Source organism: Cystoisospora suis, assembly GCF_002600585.1.
Source record: "Cystoisospora suis strain Wien I chromosome Unknown contig_6524, whole genome shotgun sequence".
NCBI classification, from domain to species: Eukaryota; Apicomplexa; class Conoidasida; order Eucoccidiorida; family Sarcocystidae; genus Cystoisospora; species Cystoisospora suis.
Window position 1 is genome coordinate 1 of NW_027159311.1, and position 8951 is coordinate 8951.

Here is an 8951-nt window from a genome sequence, read left to right on the forward strand (position 1 = left end):
GGGCGAACGTTAGCTCACAGCCTCCAAGGTCACCCAGCTGGCTGACTAGTCGAGCTAGCAGCCTCACACTAGTCAGGACGTGCAGAATGTCTATGGTACCCATTGTAAGAGCGGCGACTCTGCACACGATTCAGCTGCCATCTTCTTTTAAAAAGTGTGACAGGCTGGCCTATCGCGCTGCCGCCACCGGTGTGGCCCTTCAACAAAGCAGTGTACTAACTAGACCGCTCTGCTCCATCCCAACTATGTCGGCATCCAGCTTTCATGATCCTCGCGGTGCGTAGACGCCCCGCTGACACACGCACTGTTCGTCGCGTGCGCGACGAGTTCATAGCCAGTCCCTCTGCCACGCACACGTTGTGCGGCTAAACAGACTGGTCCTGTGCAGTGAAAGCACCTAACGTAATTCAGGGAAACAAAGAGATTGTTCGCGAGCGTTCGAGCAGGCCCGAAGAGTCAGCCAGAACCGAGCGACTCCACATTCAGCCGGTTGTCCGTGCAGCTGCCGCGTCAGCCGAGGCAGGGCCTGAAAAGTACGAGAAAAAGCGGAGCAGCGCGCCCGTTGCATGCTTGTTTGGGTTTGATGTCTTCACGGGCCCAGCTGGTCTGAGTTGTATGGTGGCAGGGCATGGAACCTGCGGTCGTTTTTTTCTGCACCAGTAGTCCCAACTCGTCCCCTTTCTCCGTCTGCTTGCCTGCGTTCGCACTGGTGACGGAGACAAGCCCTAGACGTTTCTCCTTGTGTGCAACCGAGCTGACGAGTAAACGTTTGCAGCTACTTGGGCTATTGCAGGACTGGGGTTCCGATTTCCGTGTCACTTCTCGGGACTGTGGTGGCAGACGTTTTCGCTTATCGCATGTCTTTTTTTGTGACGTTGCCGGCAGAGTTCTCCCATCTTTTCGGTCCACCTCCGACTCCTTGTTGCCACGTGTCCCCTCGGGAACGCCCAGTAGCTCGTCCCGGCGCCCCCCTGTAACTAAGTAGGAGGTTGCTTCCCAGTATCTCGGAAGCATGCTATGAACCCTCAGACCCAGGCACAGACGCACGAACATTTGTTGGGGCCTTCCAAGCCATACTGTCTTCTGCGGCTCCCGTAAACACTCGTGACAAAAGGCCGACTACCAGCCGCTCACAAGATCAAGATGACAACGAGCGCTAACTCGAATCTGCACAACTATAATCACGAACTGGTGGAGTGCATCGAAGACCTGCGTCGCAAGCGAGGAGAAGTTCATGCGCAGATCCTGAAGGTATGCTTTGGTGTGTCCTTGTGTGATGGTTCTCACGGTCACTCTGGTACTCGTGCCTCGTGACGTGAGGCTCCGAGTCAGAATCTGCAGTTCACTTCTTGCCTCTGGCCCCTGTCTACATTATCACGATTTAGGCTGTGGCTTCTGCGGCAACGCGATGGCCCGTCTGGACAGGCAGGGGCTCTCTCGTCTTCCTCGTCTTCCGCAGGTGGGTGTATTCTTAAGGTGCTCGGGCCAGACTGCACGCCCTGGCGTCCGGGCGCTGGGCCCGGATCTGTCCTGACTTTTTTTTCGCGACGAGACCTTCCGCACCGGGGACCCAAGTAACCCATCATCACGCACTCGCACTGGGCTAGCTTCCGAGAGTGGTGACGAAGATCATGAAGATCGCTCCCACATCATAAGCCTTGTTCTTAGCCATAGGTCCCCTGCACAACGGGAGCCCTTTTGCCGGATGCCATTCGACCTCCCAAAGAACCGGTTGCCGTGAAGGCGCAAGCCATGTGTGGCAGTTCCGGCAGTGGTCTGAAGGTACTGCATGTTATCAGACCTCTCTCAATCGCGCAGCATTGATTGCATCGGAGGATACTGTTTTTCAGAGAGGAGACTGCGGGGTTTCAGCTTCTGCCTGCGTGTACACTCAGGAAGAGGAAGACAAGGCCAAGGTGCAGAAAGAAATAGTCATTCTGCAGGAGAGACTTCAGAAACTGAATGGTGAGCCTTGTCCCGCTGAGCGGGGACACTGAGTTTTTTCGGAAGGTGTGAGCGTTACTCCATACTGCTTCAGACCTCGTGTGGGAGCCGCACGGGAAGGGTGGCGTGAATCTCAAGGAATGGGGTTCCGCTCTCCATAGAACTGGAGGGCATCGATGTGCCCAGCAGGCAACTGAACCGAGTTCTTCCCGGACGGTGTTCTCTTGTTCGTGTCACGAATCACGCTGGTTCCCGGCAGTACACGCGTATCAGCAGAATTCGGTCCCTACGCTTTGCTGCCAATCCGGGTACAGCCAGTCTTCTGGTCCCGAAGAACTCGCTGGTCCTGCAAGTGAGCGTTTGTGTATCCATTTCACATATGCCTCACCTACGCGGAAGTCATGCACCGGGTTCGTAATCTTGAAGTTTCTTTTCAGGGGGACACTAGAAAGGCTGCCGACGTTGGTCACTTCTTAGGTACTGTCCGTGCGACTGCGTAGAGGGGGGTTGTGTACCCTGTCAGTGATCTGCCCCGGCTTCACTAAGCCTTTATACTCATGAAGACGGAGCTTGCTGCATCCTCTGCAGAGAGCCTGGCGAGGAAGGTTCAGGCCCGGAACGAGTACGACAAAACCATCATGGAAACTGAGGCTGCATACACAAAGGTATGTGCTGTTTATCCGTGTCAGTCTGCAGAACTGTGGGGCAGGGCACAGGTATTCGCGGCCGTGTAAGGGGATTCCGAAACTCTACGAGCTCCAGCTGTAGTGTCACTACGCCTATGGCCCGCAGTGTGGCCTAACTTCGATTCGGGGGGCCCCGATAATCAGCATGGTGGCTCTTTGGGTGGCACAGCTGTTCTCTGACGTGATTGCCAGGGGCTGTCCTGCTGCTTTTTTGTTCTGTCTTCGTTCAGATTCTCGAGTCCGCACAAACACTCTTGCATGTGCTGAAAAGAGAGTCAGTCCATCTGGGGCGCCGAACTGCAGGGAGTTCAGGTGATGCCGCGGGGGTGGGAATCCCCGGCATCGGTACAGAGTATACAGCAGCCACGTCGGCGGATTCGCGCAGTCGGCGCAGTCAGGGACCCAGAACTGGTGGTACGGCCAACTGACCAATCAACTGAGATAGAGCACCAGTCGATGCTTGTTGTAACAGGTAAATAAGCAGCTCCGTGGCCTGGCACGGGCGTGTATTGTAGTGGCACCTGCCACTTGGGCGCCGACCTCCCGGCTTTCGTGGGCACTAATGGAAAAGGCGGCGCCATCTCTTCGCGTGCACAACGAAAGGGACAGTGCTGACTTCCAGGTTTGCACAGATGGGGCGGAGCTCCAAGCCCCTGTACTGAAAACATATTGCAGGCCATGACCTTTTTGCGCAAGCACATAACTTCACTTCTTGGACAACCTGCAGAAGCGGTACGGGACACAACGTTCCCCTCGTACGCGGATTTCGTTGGCGATCGGCAAGGTGGTTTAGGTGAGGCCGTGATTCACCGAGTGGGGAGCTGCAACTGGGGCACTGAAGCCCCGCATCAGCAAGTGGTTCGGATAGCACCAAGCACAGCCGGCGCGATGCACAACAGCGGCAGAATCAAGTCGTTGCTACGTCCTTAGTCGGAGCGGTGCGGCGGTTTACATGAACGAGGGCCGGCCCTCCCTATGCTGCGCGCTCCCCCTCCGCAGAGAAAGTGTCATCGGAGGGGTCCGCGGATCCCGCCCGGCCTGCAGCAGCGAAACTGAATTTCTGACATCGAGCGGAGTACTCCGGACTGACACGTACGCTGCTCTCTCTTTGTGAGCGGTTCCGCACCTGGTCAGCGTGTTGGTCATGAAAATGTCTATTACAGGAACAAGTTTCCGTTGCAATCATCGGCTTTGTTGATAACTGCCGACCATTCGCCGTGTCATGCGACAAACCCTTGGCCAGTGTGCGACTTCGCTAAATGAGAAACCAGGCAGGTGGGAGCGCGAACACACATGGTCTGCAGAACCGCTCTCCGGACATGGAGTACTTTTGTGCCCCTCTACACTAATGTACACGAGTTTAGACACCATGGGACAGGTAATGGAGGCCTTGCGGTAGCTAGCCGCAGCCTCAGAAATTCTTAGCTTGTTAGCCCACCATGCTGGAAAGTTTTTAGGACCCGCATGCCTCACTCCCTCTGGCACGTAGTCCTCCCCGATAGCGCCGACTACGTCCGATATAGTCAACGGCGGATACCTCCGGCATTCCCTTGTCACAGGGGCCACCGGCCCCCGTGAGTGTAGTCCCGCCGGACACACCTCCGGCGTCTCCGCCGCTCGGTGTGTCTTCGACATGCCTCCATTGTTGGCAGTTGCCGGTTTGCACTGCTGGCGGGCGGCCAACACATGTTTCACTGTGCGAGCTCAGAATCTTCCAGCAACGGCGTACCATAGTAGCTGTTTTGTGGGTCAAAAGGAGGCTGAGACGCCGGGACCATCGCTCCAACCTTCCCTAGCTGAGAGTCGATAACGCCAAACTCATACAGATAGTCGGCCAGGTACCGCAGATGAAATCTTCTTACGTGAGACCGGAGAGCCTGGGACGCTAGCATCCACGCACTGCGAAACGCCCGCTTGAGTCGGGACAGCATACGTCGGACGTACAGCTTCAGGGTCTCGGTATCCTCTGGGTGCGTCGAAAGCACACCAGCCAAGAAAGACAAATGCATCGCCATCTCCGCCTCAAACAATTTAAGTACTCCTACGGCCACCTCTGCTTTTGCTGCTTCTTTACGGCCCACGTAGGCGAGCGTGGTTTGGCCTCTCTCCACGGAGTCGGCGTTTCTCGGGCGGCCCTCCATTTCCAAGCTCTCGTGGAGGCGAGCGTGGTGCTCACTCACGTCGCTCCCCGAAAAAATCTCTTGCCTTGCCACCTTCAGTAGGCTCTGCAGGGTATCGCCCAACTCCTTCAGTCGGAGGTAGGCATCGTTCGCACTGGAGAAGGGCGGTAAACCAGAGTACTTGAAGAGGACGCCAACGAGGCCTGAGTTCTGGGGCATCGAAACTGACAATATATGCACGCGTTCAGCTGGGTTCACGGAGTCGACGCGATTCAAGTAGAACGCTAACCCGCGACCAATTTGCCGCAAGCTCTCCTCCATCTCTTCTGTTGTCGGCAGCGGTTGTTGGTTCATGGCATATTTGAGGGCCTTGAATGCCTCTGTTTGTCTCGCCGCAGATAATCCACGATGCACCGTCCTTCTGACTGCGGCTGTTGTGTCTCTAGCAAGCTGGCCTAGCTGAGCCAGGATACCCTGCAACGCTTGACTGCCGAGGTCCGTCGCCGCATCCCCGGGCATTGCGGGTGTGATCCTACGAGGCGTGACACTGCCATCGATGGCGGCCTCGGAGAAGGTACCGGCCAGAGAAAAAGCAATGACGATGATCAGCACGGCCCTTAGCGGCCTCCAGCGCGTGGCTGCGCCTCCACTTCGTGGCATCGCATACCCGCTTGTCGGTGGACGGCACTTTTCTGTTGCCGCCAGTCCGTAGTATCTTTCAGCCATTGCCGGAGAAGAATCGATGCTTCGATTCCCCGCAGGGAACAAAGGAAAAAGTTTGTATCAGGGGCATGCAGTCGAAAATCCCTCGGGGCGAAGCGGCCGGGAGACGGCAAGAATGGAAGGAAGGTGTTTTGGGATGCGGACGACACTCCGGCAGTCTGTGCCGCGACCCCTGCAGCGCCTGCTACAACGAGGAGGGACATATGTGTCTGGTACCAACCAATAGTGCTCCAGCCAGATCACAAGGCGCGCCAATGTGGCGTTCTCGCCGTCGTCGGGACATAGGAACGCCTACACTCTTCGCATGGACTGATCCGAGTAAGCAGTTTCATTGCGGGGCCGTTCATGACCGGTCCCGAATATAGGGCACGGTCGTAACGATTGAGCGCCATGGACAGCGGCTTCCACCCACGGCTATCCGTACAGCGTTCTGGCGTCAGGCGGCGGCACAGCAAGTAATCGTGGCAAGTGCTGAACAAAGATGCATGGCAAAGATTCAATGTACCCAACTGCGTCGAAGCGCTGTCATTCTGCACGGGACCGCAGGCGGGAAGAAACAGACAACAGCGTGCTCGGAACCTATGGTGCCGGTGTGGTAGGACGCCGGTTCGGTTCAAGGTTGCAGGAGGTTGCCAGCCAGAGCCTCCTTGGTGTGCCGTGGTGGGGATGCTGCCAAGCTGGCGCGCAAGGTGAAAGCAGAGCAGAAGAGATTTGAAGCGTGCCATGGTTGCGTATGCTTACCCCTGCTCGAGCAAGCCTTGGCCGCGCCTGCCGGAGCCTGGGTCGGACCTTTCTCGCTTGCGGGTCGTGCAGAAGAAGTAATGCTCATTATTGCTCTCATGCATTCCTTTGGCGTCTCGGTTCGGCTCTGAAGAGCTGTTCTGTAAGGTCTCCAACAGGCCGCGCAGTCCAAGGAGCTTTCTCTCGACGGAGTCGCGCCGCTCCTCATCTTGTGCTGCGACCAGAGCGACCTCTTAGTGGCGGCTTGACTGTGCATTGTGGTCTTTCCGGTAGGTGTTCTCCGTGAATTCCATGTTCACAGGATCGGAAGACCTCTGACGATGTGCTCCCTACTTAGCCTCGGGGTATTCCACTGACGTGTTTGTGAGAGGATTCGGAGACTGCGCCAGACCTGCTGTGTCGATGGTTGTGTCAATTAACGGGATGGCACACGTTGATATCCTTCACTCCGTGGTGTCGGAATTTGCCCTCCACAAGGCATGCTTGTTGGGGGGAAGCACCGCGAGTACAGGAAAACCACCAGCTGGATCATGCGCAAGCCACCTGACGCGGAAATGCTATGGACGGAGGAGGCACCCCGTGAGCGTTCGGACCCGGCTTTTCTCGGGAACCGGCCGTCCCGCAACTGGTATTTTCGTAGTGGTCGTTCTGTGGATTTGCGTACTGCGATTGTGTGGAGGGGAATCCGCGCCGCCGAGAGTAAGTGGCGTTCGCGATCCCGGCGAGTCTCTTGTGAGTCGTCGACTCTCGTGGCCTTCTCATCAGGGCAGGGAACAGAAAGAAGAGGGAGGCAACGAACCGCACGGCACCAGTGCCGTAGCGGACAGAATCCTCCGCTTCCTTTCGGACTTCGCAACCCAGATCGGTTCGGATGTCAAAAATAGCATCATGCAACAAGTCTCGCAAGTACGGACATCCAAGTTGTACAAACGCGCTAAGCATCTTGTGAATCCCCCGTCTATCAACAGCTCCATCGTGGCCGACAAGCTGCTTCGTGCGGGGGAGGGTTTGTTAGATTTTCTGATTGTGTTCGAACAGATTCCTCCAGAGGAACGCCCCGTCACTCTTTCCCGGATTTTCTCAAACAGCAGCTCGCTGCGTCGCGTCCGGCGCAAGTACGTGCATCTAGTCGCGCACGTGAACCCACAGACAACTTTCGATTCCTTGGGCGCGCTAGGGCGGCTCATGGTGGAAGTGAACAAGGTCGTTACCCAGGAAGGAGGGGCCGAGGTGCCCGGGGAAGCACTCGTAACAGTTCGGAAGCGCCACGACAGAGAAATCGTCCCTATTTTTGAGGCGGCTAACCGCCTGCTGGCCCGTTCTCTGTCTGTGCTCGGGTATCTGCTCACCCAAGATGGCCTTGTAGCGGTTGAACTAGCCACCTTCATACGCCAGATGTTGCCTCGCTGGAAGCAAGCCTTCGCGCAGGCATGGCAACTCTCAGGGGTGCTAACCCCTTCCGAACAACGAGAGGCCCAGTGCACCTTGGCCGATTATCTGGATGACCTACTTCTGTTTGACCGTGGCCTGAAGGCGACTGCAGAAACATTGAGGAAGTCGGGAGCCCTCACTTTCGATCCTGAAAACTATTACTTTACGGCCCCGCCGGTCCCGTCCAGCGTCCTGTACATTGACACAGCCGGCATTACGTCCTAAGCCACAGCCGATTCTGCTTCGGGGGTGGCGGTTTAGCCCTACATAAGCCTGGCCTTTCGTACGCCCGAGGCTTGCAGACAGTCGGGGTCGCACCGGGCTCACTGTTTGCATGGGGTCTGGCATGTGTATGACAGATGGGATCCTGGCCTGCAGGGGCACTACTGCATTCGTACCGAATCCTGGTCTCGGAAAACAGGCGAAGGTAGTATGGTTAGGGTCCCCAGATGTCAGGGAGTGTCAGAACAAGTCGCGGATTCCGGCACCGGGACGTCCAGGCACGAACTGTATTTGTCGGTGGATGATGACGAGGAGGGGGAAGTAGGCACTTCGAACTGTGATGTTTCACCGGCTGCACCGCATATCTACCTAGAGACGCAAGGAACGGTCCTGTGTACGTTTCGCTTCTCCGTGATGCATGCTCTGCACTTCTATTTTGAGGCTGATGTCCTGTCTCAACGGAAGCTTCCCTTTCCATGCGTGGGCCACCCCCGCACTGTCGCCTCCCGCCCGGCTGGTAGGTGGCCGTCGAAGTCACGGCTGACGACGCGGGGAAGCCGTCAGGAACTTGTAGGTAGACGCTGAACGCCACCAAGCCACTTTTTCCGCCTGGAAGGGCAGCTCAAGCCTCTGGTGAGCGTGCGGGCTGTCCACCCGTGGCTCGCTGGATCTTGGCGAAGCTGAAAACATGAATTGCAGTAGTGCAGGTTTGAAGGATCGGGCCTCTCGTTCGACGTGCAGCGTATTTGGAGGCAGGCCGGAGAATTCTTTTTGTATCAGTGCGGCGCTAACGCGGCCTCATGATGTTAGGTCAAATCAGCGGGCGGTTTTGCGGACTCCTCGAGGAAAGTCCGGTGTGCAGGTATATCAGAGAATCAAGTTTCAGGTGATGACACCCGTACATTACAGACAATGCCACGACGCGTTGTGCCAGCGTCCTGCTTGTTGAGCTGGGGTCCTTTCAGGCTGACCGGTGAGTCAGGTCGGCGGTGGTGACACCGACTATGCACTTTTCCGTTGGGGTGGAATAGCCAAATGGAGCTACCTGCTGTCACTGTGGACACAGCAGGGAGCTTAAGAGGCC

General features: G+C 56.8%; 3 protein-coding genes across 3 annotated transcripts; 1 reads left to right on the forward strand and 2 right to left on the reverse strand.

Moving 5' to 3' along the window:
- Positions 1–162: 162 nt before the first annotated feature.
- CSUI_010004 (sjoegren syndrome nuclear autoantigen 1 family protein) lies at positions 163–3058 on the forward strand (the record flags this gene model as incomplete). The annotated part of the gene is made up of 6 exons (XM_068070111.1): positions 163–533; positions 886–1251; positions 1386–1459; positions 1896–1965; positions 2533–2609; positions 2861–3058. Exons 3-6 carry the CDS (start codon positions 1409–1411, stop codon positions 3056–3058), a joined length of 396 nt encoding a protein of 131 aa, XP_067917911.1. The 5' UTR covers positions 163–533; positions 886–1251; positions 1386–1408.
- Positions 3059–3099: 41 nt separating this feature from the next.
- On the reverse strand, positions 3100–6057 carry CSUI_010005 (uncharacterized protein). Its single transcript, XM_068070112.1, has one exon. The coding sequence runs from the start codon at positions 5474–5476 to the stop codon at positions 4322–4324; it is 1155 nt and encodes a 384-aa protein (XP_067917912.1). The 5' UTR covers positions 5477–6057; the 3' UTR covers positions 3100–4321.
- On the reverse strand, positions 5670–8343 carry CSUI_010006 (uncharacterized protein). The gene has a single exon (XM_068070113.1). It carries the CDS (start codon positions 7600–7602, stop codon positions 6976–6978), a length of 627 nt encoding a protein of 208 aa, XP_067917913.1. The 5' UTR covers positions 7603–8343; the 3' UTR covers positions 5670–6975.
- Positions 8344–8951: the final 608 nt, after the last annotated feature.

Bases quoted from the DNA above. Each gene is read 5' to 3' on its own strand.
- CSUI_010006 (XM_068070113.1), bottom strand. From the start codon at position 7,602: ATGAAGGTGGCTAGTTCAACCGCTACAAGGCCATCTTGGGTGAGCAGA.
- CSUI_010005 (XM_068070112.1), bottom strand. From the start codon at position 5,476: ATGGCTGAAAGATACTACGGACTGGCGGCAACAGAAAAGTGCCGTCCA.